The following is a 12,911-nucleotide window of genomic DNA, read 5'->3' as shown; positions in this document are numbered from 1 at the left end:
GCACTGAGGTAGAACCAAGTGTGGTCACTGCACGCTAATCAATATGAGTCATAGGAGCCGCCCTTTTGTCTCTTCTCACAGCATTGATGCCTTTGCATGTTTGACAATAAACCGTCTATTCTACTTTTAACTGTGAGTGTCTCTGCATGTGTTTACTGCTCAGGCAAATGAAGGCGTGACTGTGGACAAGACACAGAGTTTTTATGTCGGAGGTGAGTGAGGTTGGGTGTGAAGTGGTGTTGCCAAAGTGATAAACATCCCATGCTTACAGGTGTGTTTTTTTGTCATGTGTCCTTTTGAAAACCAAACATTTAATTCAATGCTATTTCCCTAAACCCAAAAAAGATCCCATATCCTAACCATGGCCCAAACAACCTGAAATCTCCAACAATTATAATCCTCAATGCTTAATACTAGACCTAGACCTAAACCTAACTATAAACCCAATAGGATGCCTAGGTCTAAACCGAAACCCCAAGCCCAGAAATGATCTAGAACACGTGTCAAACTCAAGGCCCGTGGGCCAAATCCGGCCCCTCGCAGATTATGATCCGGCCCGCATATCAATTTAGATTCACAATACATTTTCGCTTTTTCTGACATTGTTGTCATTTTTTTTCCGGACGATTTGTAACTTTTTCTGACATTTTTGGCTGCTTTTTTTCTATGATGGCTGAGGAACTTTTTCCTGACTTATTTAGGACTTTATGTCGACCAAACTGTAAATGAGACTATATGACACATGCAATAATACAGTCAAAGATATTTGACTTTTTTGCTTAAATAAAAGCATATCAATAAACTAAACATGTCTGGCCCTTGATGTGATTCTTATTTTCCAGTGTGGCAGAAGTACAAGAGCACATACACATACACACAGAGCTTCTGACTTTACCTTTGTGCACAGACGCTGCAGGTCGGCCAGAGAACTGGGCTCCAGGGAGGAAGAAGAAGGATTTCTCCTGCAGTGACCGACTGGTAAGACCTAAGATATTTTTTTTTTTTTTTTTACTACTTTCTGCCACTCCCCTCCCCCACACTCCCCCCCCTCCTTTCTTTACTTGTTTTGTGTGTGTCATCCTAAATGTCACTGAAAAGGCCAGGTAAATAAGTATGACTCACTTGTTTTCCTAGTTTGCTCTGAACATTGGGTTGCAGTTCCACACCCCAGAGGAGTACTTCCTGGGCTGGAAGAGCGCCCCCTACAGCCTGCCTAATTTTGACCCTGTGAGTATAATGAACATATTTCCTGTGTACCGTGTTTTTTTCTTTTTCTTCCTACAGTGTATGAGAAATATTTGTGGGTTTGGTTTGAGTCTGTGTTTTTTGTTAATATTTTTTCTTAATGTGAACATCTAGAGGAAGATTGACTCCACTGCAAGACTGTACGACCCACCGTCTGCCTCTCTCACCTCCAGCAGGACAGAAGTCATTGTTGCCGTGGGTTTCCCTGCATGTAAGAGAAAAAGGACAGTGTGTCACCTTTTCTGTTCTCCCCTTCCACCAGAACCAATCTGATCTTGTTCCCTTGACCTTTTCTTCTCAGCTGGTAAATCCACATTCTTCCACACCCATGTCATTCCAAAAGGCTATGTGTACGTCAACAGGGTGAGTGGATTTTAATGAACAGGGCTCTGTCAACAACGCTCCAGTTCTGCCCAGGTTCTCATCCGAAACATCTGGTTTTAAAGAATGTATTATGAGCATTGTGATATCCATATATTATTGGGCCCTTTCCTTAAAAGTCTTCCGTGACGTGACCGACTTCATGTTTTGTTTCGCGTCAGGACACACTCGGTTCATGGCAGAACTGTGTGTCGGCATGTGAGCGTGCTCTGAAAGAAGGCCGCAGTGTCGCCGTGGACAACACCAACCCAGACCCAGAGTCTCGCAAACGGTAAAGCACAACTGAAACTCCAAACCAAATTTTTTACAAAACTCCTGGCAAAAAGGATTCAAGCTCTGCAGTATTATTAGCTCAGTATAACAGCTGCTTTAAATGGGCTGATGGGCTGCAGCAACAGAATGTATTGCTTTATTCCGCTATTACTTCTTTTCTTTTTGGAAAACTGTTTTAGTTCACCTATATCGGTTTCTCCTGTGATGTGCCAGTGGCAGGTTAGCAGAATCAATCCACTCTGCCTGGTAACTACAATTACAGTGGGACAGTAATTGATATAACTATATGTCTTGATCAAAAAAGCAGTTATCATGCACCACATATTTGTTACCTAGTAACTGTATTTATTTCAGTTACTGGATGTATCCCTCTCTCCTCCGCCACAAACTCAGAAAACAGAGATACAACAAAAGCAGAGATAGTAAAAGAAGAAGTTGTAAATCAAGAAACAACCCTGCATTCCTTATTTCATAGCAAAGAGCACAACACCCTTTTTAGTGTAGAGAAATGTCATTGTATTAAAATGTCATAGTTTAACAAATAGCTGAACTGTTTCCATGTTAATGTGATTAGCCAAAATACTTACACTTGATGACAAATGTGATTTAATGACTTCATCCCACTTTAACATTCTTAAATATTTGTTAGAATAATTTACATTACAAATATAATATAAATATAATAGACAGGGCCACTGAAGATATATCAAAGTTCATTTTAGGCAGTTTCAGCCCTACAGAATAGTACAGACAATGACCTAACGAAACGAGTCAATGACGTCTCCCCTATCTGGTCTGGGAGGGCATGTATGCCCTCAGGAACACACCGTGCTTAGACAAGGACATACAATGGCTCCATGTTATCTTGTTTAGAGTATTCAGTATAATATTATTCTATGTAAAACAGTTTAATAATAACAAGAGAGAAAGTATGTAAATCAAAATTTCCCTAAGAATATTAAAAGACTTTTACCCTGTAGAAAACAAATGCTTGGATTTATAATTCTTAATATTGCATGTCATGATCCTGATCTTCATTATGTCATTGCTTTTGGAATATTTTGGCCCATGTTAATTTCCTCTACACCCTTTAACCTGGTTCAGACCCAGCAGTATATTGCACAGTGACATTGCAAGTTAACTATGCCAACTATGCTTCATTGCCCAAGTTTTAGCCTTTTTCTAAAGGAATCTTACTAAATGGTTGTATTTTAGAATGTGGGTACTGATCGTATGCTGCTGTTGCTGTATTTTGTGCTATGAATATATTCCTGCCTGCTGCTTGTATGTGCATTTATTTACTTGCGTACTTTGTTTGTGTAACCAGTGTTCTGTGTGTATTTTCCAGATATGTGGATGTAGCCAAGGCAGCCGGAGTGCCGTGTCGCTGTTTCCACTTCTCAGCCTCTCTGGAGCAAGCCAAACACAACAACAAAGTATGACTCTCCTCTCCAAACTGTCACTCTTCACCCTTTGGTTTGGTTTATCCTGGCTGGTGTTGGCAAGAGTTTTTTAATGCAATATTGTTGTTCCCAGTTCCGTGAGATGGCTCCATCAGACAGCAAACACGCCAAGGTCAATGACATGATTTTCCACAGCTACAAGTTAGTGATACTGGCCTTTCTTCTCACACTCTTAACAGTTATAAAACACTTTTTTTTTGTGCCATAAAGCCCAAACTAAATTCATGCCACTAATGTGCTTTAGTTTTTATTTTAATACATTTTCAGAAGCTTTTGTTTTGTCTTTTGTTAAAATGAGCTCCAAAAATAGTAATCAGTTATTACTAATAGCTTTGTTACTGACCACTGTAATCTGTCTCTGTCTCTCTGGACAGGAAACACTTTGTGGCTCCTGCTCTTCCTGAAGGATTCTCCGAGATCCTCCAGATCCACTTTGTGCCGAACTTTAAAGACAGCCAATCAGAAACCCTGTACCGGCAGTTTTCTGAGGGCTGATAGGACAGCTGGCTTCATAACACCTTTGACTTTCACATTCTCACTGACACAAAAAAAAATACAGATGACAGCCAGTGAAGCAGATGAGGTGTGAGATCCAACCAACAAGTAACAGTCATAGAAAAACACACTAAGTTAGTCAGTAGACAGCGATGTTTTTCTGTTTCAGCTGATGGGACTGTCTGGGCTACCCACTGACTGATCTGTGCAGTGCTTTTATGTCCTAGCTTATATGCATACTGTATGGCTAATGGCCTTTAACTAGAACAAGTGATGTTAACTAGACTTGCATTAAAATAGGTGTGTTATCAAACAACTCAAAGTACCCATATGAATGTAATGCATCATGCATGTTGCACATATTGAGTTTAGAAAGAATACAGTATGAGAACAAGAAGAATTACTTTTTATGTTATGTATGACAAAGCATCTTCCTTTACAAGTGTGTTTACTGCACCACAGCTATAAAAGTCAACAGTATCCATTTGGCAATAAAGCTTTAGAAAACACTTGATATTACTGTGTATGATTGTCTATGTTTATTCCCACATTTCCACTTGTGCTCTATTGCATTCTGCATGAAGTCATTGTGGCTTAACCTAAGCAGTTCTCAGCTGATTGATTATGGATGTTCTCAGTTGATCTCAGACAGGAACTGGATCTCCTCACCCAGGTGCTCTTTAAGCCACGGCATTATCTTGAACAGGTCGATGTGAAAGTCTCGAGCATCAGGAGGCGGCTTGTCGCTGCTGTATTTTCTCAGAGCTGGGTTGACTGGGTCACATACGTCCGTGGTGCCCCAGCTCACAACTCCCACCTGGAGATGAAAGCGGGAGAAATGTCCACATGATGCTGACTGCAAAGTTTGTAATGAGGCTTTTTCTTTGAAGTGAGAAACTCACCTGAAAGTAGCGATTTCTTTTTTGCAGAAACAAGGATCCACCAGAGTCACCTGTACAAAAAGACAACATGTAATTCATGTGAATCCCGTGTTATTCAAACTGTGTTGGATATAATACAGTAAGTGCAGAGTCCAGACCTTTACAGGTGATTGTGTATTTGTGTGCTGAGGATCCCCCCGAACAGAGGAATCTGTCAGGTACATACTCATCCAAAGTTACATCTGTGGGCTCTTTGAGTGTTTGCCTGGCCTTCTCCACACAGCTAGACCTCTGCAGACAGCAAATTAGTTACAGTGCAACACTCTTATAACAAATACACCTATTTAGTCCATGTTATTGAGTGTCAGCTTGAATGAAGCCCGCTGTCTGTAGATCCCATCAGCCCTCACTCACTTGACTCTCTTGAATATGTGTTTGTTTTCTTTGAGAGTTCTTATGGATGAAAAAGGCAGGAGTCTCCTGGTGCGGTAGTAGCTCATCCCCTGTAAACACACGTACATTTTACTGAGAATACATGAGAATTTATTCAGGATGTTTTAGTCTGAATTCTATGTTGTAATATATTATTAACACTATGTTAACTGGGAACATTTTGAAATAGTCCTTGCATACTCTTAATAATGTAAATTATTTTGCAGAGTGTAAAGGTCAAAAGGTCCCATACTGTGCTGCTGACAGGTGGAGTTGACTCTTTTCATGGCTCGGCTGGCTGGTACAGTACATGGCAAGCAGATAGGTCTGTTGTACGACATACAGTATACACACACTCAACACTGATGTTCAAGAACATTTATGTAAAAAGTGTTATTCCTTTTCTAAGATGCACAAGGGCTGGAAATAAAAACCCAACCTTTTCATGACAAAACAAATGTTTTTTTTTTAGGCTTTAAAATCGGTGCCTTTGAGTTTAGCTCTTTGTTTAGATGCAACCCTGGTGGCATCTTTTCTACTTACCTGGCTTTCCAGGAGAGTGGGATACTCTTGTTCACCTGTACCAGAGCTACATCGTAGTCATAGAACTCTGATACATTTCTCTGTGTGAGTGCCCTAATGTTGTACTTTGGGTGCATGATTACCCTCTTGGGAACCACCGAGCCCGCACCTGGGAACAAAAGAAGATGGTTAATAGAAAGCACTAATCTAGACTGGATGTTTGCTACAATATAGTACTATAACTAAGTGAGGTGAGGAAGGAACTACTATTTTTTGCTTTGTTCATGCTTTGATTCCTAAAAGAATAACTTTTGTGATTATCATTGCGCAAAAAAAAGCCTTAATAACCTTCAGCACATTCTAATTCAAGTGGTCTGAGAGAACAAAGGCTTCTGCACCTCCTCTTGGCTCTGTTTTCAGGCTTTAGACAATCTAGCCCGTGACGGGAGACTAAGGCTAATCACGTCATTTCAAAAAGATGGCGTTCTTATTGGTTGTTCTACAAATGCAGATGTGCATGGCTGTCCTTGTGTACTCATGTACCCATATACTCGTACAGGTTATTGTATAAAGCGCGTGGATATAACCTAGCTCGTCTGGTGGGAGGGGCTTAAGACAGCAAGGGGAGAGCTGAGCTGCAGGAGGTATGGGGTGCCGTTTGTAAAGCGGCTCCCTCTGAAAATAACAGCAACATTTTGTCACATTTAGCTTCAAACAATGTTTAAAAAACTGGTATGAATTTTTGAGGGTCACTTTTTAGCACATTTAGAACAATATTTGTCGACTTAGAGATATTTTAAATAGTTAAATCTAAACATTAAATGTTACACCTAAATGTTAAATTTAAATATAAATCTAAATATTAAATCTAAATGTTAAAATCTAAATGTTAAATCTAAATATTAAAAATCTAAATCTAAATGTTAAATCTAAATATTAAATCTAAATCTATATCTAAATGTTAATTCTAAAATATTAAATCTAAATCTAAATGTTAAATCTAAATATTAAATCTAAATCTAAATGTTAAATCTAAATATAAAATCTAAATCTAAATGTTAAATCTAAATGTTAAATCTAAATCTAAATCTAAATGTTGAATCTAAATGTTTAGAGTGAAACTAAATATTTAGCTAATATGCAAATTCAAAATACCGGTAATCGTAAGTACCAAAATAAAAGCTTGAGGAGGTCAGTGTGTGTTTATAGTGTCAAATAATGAATAACAAAACATCTCATCCAGGGAAATGGACTCATGGACATGGATTATCGTGATAATAACTACCTAAATAATAAACACGTTTGGAGAAATAGGGTTAGGGGTTAGAAGAGTATTTACATTACCATCTCACAAGTTTGAGAACATGTGCCTTGGTTGTAGTCTAAAACTTTGCTTTCCTTGGTCTTTTAACAGGTTATGTTTTGAGGCGGTTGCTGTCGCTGTTGAAAAGTTTGAATAGCCGCCAGGGCGGCTCTGCCGATGTTCTCGGCTAACGCCGATTTGTTGGACATTTTCGCAGCGTGACCATGGCCAACATTACCGTACCTGGTCAGGCTCTTGCTGGCCTTCATGCAAGCGAACATGACAGATCAGTCAAAGTGAGCCCCCTCGTGGCTGGCTATAGTGGCTACAGGTCATAAGTCTCGCCCCCTTCATAAAAGTGACACTAAAAACTCAAAGTACTCTTCAAATACAGTTTCTCCAAACGTGTTTATTATTTAGGTAGTTATTATCACGATAATCCATGTCCAAGAGTCCATTTCCCCGGATGAGATGTTTTGTTATTCATTATTTGACACTATAAACACACACTGACCTCCTCGAGCTTTTATTTTGGTACTTCCGGTTACCGGTATTTTGAATTTACATATTAGCTAAATATTTAGTTTCACCCGAAACATTTAGATTCAACATGTATATTTAGATTTAGATTTAACATTTAGATTTAACATTTAGATTTAGATTTAGATTTAATATTTAGATTTAACATTTAGATTTAGATTTAGATTTAATATTTTAGAATTAACATTTAGATATAGATTTAGATTTAATATTTAGATTTAACATTTATATTTAGATTTAACATTTAGATTTAGATTAAGATTTAATATTTAGATTTAACATTTAGATTTAGATTTAGATTTAACATTTAGATTTAATATTTAGATTTATATTTAAATTTAACATTTAGGTGTAACATTTAATGTTTAGATTTAACTATTTAAAATATCTCTAAGTTGACAAATATTGTTCTAAATGTGCTAAAAAGTGACCCTTAAAAATTCATACCAGTTTTTTAAACATTGTTTGAAGCTAAATGTGACAAAATGTTGCTGTTATTTTCAGAGGGAGCCGATTTACAAACGGCACCCCATAAGGAGGAGGGCTGTATTTTTTTAATTGTGGCGTGTGTTTTTGTTGCCTTTTCCAGATAACTGCCTACCCTAGCTTTAAAGTCCAAAACATTCGGACACTGACCGTGACGTATCTCCACCTGCTGAGGGACTTCTGTGCTCGCTCTGGCAAAGCAGTGAGCAGCTGTCAGCACCCAGTTCTGGCTCACAATGGACCCAACACACGGCGTAGCCTATAGGAGAGGAAAGTGTTAATGTGTGAAGATCCAGTCTAAAATATCAAACAGATGAAAAAAAGAATCTCCATTTGATTTTAGTGACTAACCTTTGTGGCCTTTGTGTCCGGTTTCAGAGTGACGTGCCAGGGTCTCGTGCAGGCTGAATTATCCTCCACCATTTCCTGAGCTACCCCACACATCGTCACACCCTTGTCACCTGTATTATGAAGCATTTTAATGGTTATACTTATGAACTTTTAATATGCAAAATTGCTTTCTTAACTTTTAAATCCAGTGTGAAATGTTCACAGTTTTGTACTTTCAGGTTCATTTAAAAAAAAAAAAAAATGTTCTGGCTGCCATTCTAAAAAACAAAAAACACACAGGTTCAAGTCTTTTGTATTCTCAAAATAAAATGTTCTGCTTGCATATTGACAGTTGAAGTCAGAAAGCACACACTTATGTCCTAGAATTGAGAGTGATCTACTTACTAATGATGCTGTTGAACATCTGTGCCAGTATTTCAAAGTTTTTCAAAACGAAGATGTGCTCCTCATCACGTTTTTGTGAGGCTAAAGAGTTCAACTCATCTTTCTTCACTTCATTCCCAATACCAAATACATAGACATCTGAAATCACACAGATGAAATAAGTTATGCTGTATACATGCATAGGCAACCATTTATACACACATTAAACACACTAAACAAGCTTTGCCTTGTATGTCTGATTTATGATTGCAATCAGTGGAAGTAATTATACGGTGTCCACAATATACCGTATACTGTGCATTAAAACATTTAATCAAATCTTTTTTTTTAATCTTGATACCCAGCATTGTTTCATCTGTGTGATCGCGGGATGTGTTGTGGTAGCCCAGCAGATTCCGGATCTGGGCCAGAGCAATCTGAGGCTTGTTGCCTGTGTTGGAGTAACCTGCAGGCAGAAAGACATAAAGAGGGAATGCCTGAGGATAATCTTCTTATGTTCCTTTTTTTCAACAAAATACCTCTAATGAGTTGTAAATGATTTTTATGAGCAAACTCATGCTTTTTCAGCATGAGTTTGTGAGATATATTGTGTTTTTCTACCATCTGTTTCTATGATGATGATGTTCTGAGTCTCATTAAAATGGTTCTTGGCGCTGTTTTGCTTCAAGAAGCTGATCACCTCACTGACACGGTGCAGGGCAGCGTGGAGGTTGGTGCCCGTCCTGCGCCCATGGCCTGCAGGTGAACAGATGCAAAATATGAGACAATTGAAAAAGTAAATTGATAAATAATTTTATTAACTAATAAACACATTAGTGCATCATGGTTATAACGTATTGTACTTGATAATATCACATCAGATGAATTAAAAAGATATAAATACTGTGATAACAAGCCCAGTCCTACTATTGTAGTCAAACTGCTCCAGATTCCATATGACGTTGTCGATGCTACCACTTATACCCGAGTCTGTGATGTCAACAATGTCTTTAGTCTCGGTTGCAAATGACACCACATGAAACTTGAGCTGTACCTCGTAGCTGTCCAACTAGAAGGAAAATGAAGACCCACTGAGACAAGACGACAGACAAACTTGTACACCAATGTTGAATCAAGTAAGCTCATTTGGCACAGACCTTTCTGATGAGAGCAATGGTGGCACTCCTGGCTAAGTCAAAGTCCTTCTTTGCGATGCTTCCTGATGTGTCCAGTAAAATGTAGACATTCATACGACTGCCTTCAGCCACACGAAACGTTCTGCCAAAGGACATATCTCCACCTTACACACACACACACACACACAGTAAACACACATAAGCATTTTCTTTTAATTGCAGTTAAATTCAGCAAGTTGCTCCTTAAGTGTATGCACCTGACATGTAATGTTGTTTATGCCCTGCCAAATTATTGAATATGTTGAAGCAAGATCTAAGTTATGCCCACCTTTCTTTTTGGAGTCTGGTGAGAGTACATCCATAACTCCTGCAAGTGACCCCGCCATGGCTGCTGCCACAAAACTGGGGGAGTCAAAGGTATTTGGGCCTGCAGTAAAGGACAAAGATATCATGGCTGTATGTAAAATAATATTTCACCATGTGCTGTTCTGGCACTGATTTGATGCCCAATTGCTATAGGTCTTTTTTGTTAAAAAAAAGAAAAAAGAATCCTCTGTTGTTTTCCGTAAAGGAAATCACCTAAATCTAAAACCGTGATTACAACTGTGCACTTATGGTATGTTTAAAAAACGCTACTCTGCACCTTGGCACCGTGGTGTTGAACCGCTCCACTCCCTGCTCTCCAGGCAAACCCTTTCAGCCGAGCCAAGAAGATCCAGACCAACCTGACACCGGTAGATCACTGCCTCGCCTGTGTGAAACCGGCCTGCTGTCCTCAGGGCCCCGGGTGGGATCCCTGGGTCACTACAGTCGTCAGCTGCAGAGGGGCAAGTAGAGTAGACAAAATATGCAACGATAGTTCATTTTCAAGGTTATAACCATTCTTAAAAAGGATATAGGTGTTTGTCCAGAATATAACTTGATTTGCGAAAGATGAGTATGTAATACTTTGAAATGTTGCACAAAGGCATTTCATTTAATTAATTTTAATCAAAAACACATGACTTATGTCTTAAATTATTGAATTATAAAGTTAATTGCAACATTTGGTCAGTGACCTGTTTTGTGTCAGAGTAACCACGGTAAACTGCTGTATAAAATCTATTTGCAGGGATCATTTATATTTTTTCATCCAAAGCAGCTTTACAATGTAAACCTCAGTAAGTATGGGCTTAGTCAGTGCATGCTGCTCACTGTACCACAGGCTAAAATACACTTGCTGAACTGGGCTCAGGGCCTCATGTAAGTGGATATTCTCAGTTATTCTCTATTGCAATGATGTAAGAGTGGAAATACAGTCATGTATTGTACATAGTGTGATCATACTCATGATGTATGCTTGATCATGAGCCAAGTTTTAATATTGTCCATCCTTACCATGGTTGTCACAGACGGGAGTGGTTCCTGTCCACTCCCCAGAGAGGGTGCAGTTCCTCTGGGCGGACCCATACAGGGTGAACCCTTCCTGGCAGGAGAAGCTCTGCGTTGTCCCAACACGGGACCACTGGTCCCTGGGCCAGAAGTCACCATGATCCAGTTGGAGCTGAGCCGGACACAACACATCTGGGAGCAGGAGAGAGGTGGAAAAGAGGATGCTGAATAGCCAAGAGTACTTTGGTGGACATGTGACATTGAATGAATCATCATCCAAATCATTACCTTTGCATGTGGCCCGTGACATCAGTCTGCCAGTGGTTAATCTCATGGGCGACCACTCCCCGTCAGCACTGCAGAGCCTGTGGCTGACAGGGTAAGGGTATCGGCCCGGGCCGCAGTGATAGGTCAGCACGCTGCCCTCCACCCCCCCCTGTACAGGAAACACGTGGTCACTTCTGGAGCTACATTAAGTAACATGAAGCTTTCAAGTAAAGAGATGCTTGATTTGTTTCACTTTCAAGACCTAGTTCCTTTTTATCTTGATCGGAAAATAACCCCCCTAAGCTACTTTTACCTGCATGTAGGATTTATAGAAGATTATATATTTTTTACCTGATCGTTTTCTCATTGTTTCTTACATATCACATTCTTTTTTACCATCCTCCATTTTGCCTATTTTCTGTCCCTGTACTCCTGTCTGGTTGAACACCTTGTACCCTCTGTTTTGCAGTGTTTCTTTTAGCCTGTTAGAATGAAATTGTATTATCATACATGAATTTGTTGCATACATCAGTGCAGCAGAGCTAAAATAAATTTGAATACACGCTCATATCTTTCGATTTGGTGTTAAATGTGACGTCTTGGCCATTTACCTAACACTCTCATTCTGAGTGAAGTCAATTAAAAGGTATATTAACTTTTACAATAAAGCTGCAACTAACGATTATTTTCACTGTGCATTAATCTGACAACTATCCTGATCATTACATTATTGTGTGGTTTTATATAGATACCCATTGCAAATTTACAAAAAGGTAACGTCTTTAAATGTTTGTTTTGTCTGACCAACAATCCAAAAACCAATAAGTTATTACATTTAAAATGATAAAAGAAAGCAGAGCAGCAGCCCCTCATTTTAGAGAAGCTGAAACAGAATGTTTGGTGTTTTAAGAAAAATAATCGATTATCAAAATTGTCTGTGATTACATTTCCTGTTGTATGCCTAATTGTTTATTAATGATTAAAAATAATGACATTTTAATATAACCAACTTATAATTTCAGCTCACTGTATTGTTTTTACCTGTGAGTAGGTGACATGTCCACCTTTGATGCTCTCTGTGGTTGAGCAGTTCAGAGGCTGTGGGTCCTCGTATGTTTCATCGTAATTATAGTCCTGCGGAGACACTGGAACACAAAAAGTGAAAGTGTTGGTGATAAGCATGCGCGCACAAGCAAAAAGGGTACACATGCGTCAACGAAGCCATATGGTTTCAATTCATATGAATTTGATATAATCATACTTAAATGTACAGTAAAATGAAATGCTCACCGTTCTGGACAGAGGTGAAGAGTAGGATCCATAGTATGGGTTTGACAGACATGACCAGAGTCTGTATCAGTGGTATTTGTGTCTTTGAGTGACAGAAAACAACCTGCAGTCA

At 38.9% G+C, this 12,911-nt stretch overlaps 2 protein-coding genes across 2 annotated transcripts in view; one reads left to right on the top strand and one right to left on the bottom strand.

The window, feature by feature from the left end:
- The window catches only part of pnkp (polynucleotide kinase 3'-phosphatase), an 8,850-nt gene extending 4,479 nt beyond the window's left edge, over window positions 1-4,371 (top strand). The window contains exons 9-17 of the mRNA XM_028570114.1: window positions 164-212; window positions 908-978; window positions 1,135-1,227; window positions 1,360-1,456; window positions 1,547-1,608; window positions 1,788-1,897; window positions 3,248-3,335; window positions 3,436-3,503; window positions 3,737-4,371. Of these exons, the coding sequence (XP_028425915.1) occupies window positions 164-212; window positions 908-978; window positions 1,135-1,227; window positions 1,360-1,456; window positions 1,547-1,608; window positions 1,788-1,897; window positions 3,248-3,335; window positions 3,436-3,503; window positions 3,737-3,857 (759 nt within the window). The 3' untranslated portion in view covers window positions 3,858-4,371. The remainder of the gene's footprint in view (window positions 1-163; window positions 213-907; window positions 979-1,134; window positions 1,228-1,359; window positions 1,457-1,546; window positions 1,609-1,787; window positions 1,898-3,247; window positions 3,336-3,435; window positions 3,504-3,736) is intronic.
- On the bottom strand, window positions 4,243-12,911 carry si:ch1073-280e3.1 (complement C2). Its single transcript, XM_028570099.1, has 19 exons — window positions 12,800-12,911; window positions 12,551-12,654; window positions 11,531-11,678; window positions 11,249-11,434; window positions 10,515-10,688; window positions 10,200-10,298; window positions 9,893-10,035; window positions 9,663-9,804; window positions 9,357-9,491; window positions 9,097-9,201; window positions 8,757-8,894; window positions 8,373-8,482; window positions 8,172-8,280; window positions 5,714-5,861; window positions 5,424-5,497; window positions 5,153-5,241; window positions 4,897-5,029; window positions 4,760-4,809; window positions 4,243-4,674 (listed from the first exon to the last, which is right to left on the bottom strand). Exons 1-19 carry the CDS (start codon window positions 12,849-12,851, stop codon window positions 4,492-4,494), a joined length of 2,322 nt encoding a protein of 773 aa, XP_028425900.1. The 5' UTR covers window positions 12,852-12,911; the 3' UTR covers window positions 4,243-4,491.

The sequence above is a fragment of the Perca flavescens genome, chromosome 3, assembly GCF_004354835.1.
Source record: "Perca flavescens isolate YP-PL-M2 chromosome 3, PFLA_1.0, whole genome shotgun sequence".
NCBI lineage: Eukaryota > Metazoa > Chordata > Actinopteri > Perciformes > Percidae > Perca > Perca flavescens.
This window is presented reverse-complemented; position numbering and strand designations above follow the sequence as displayed.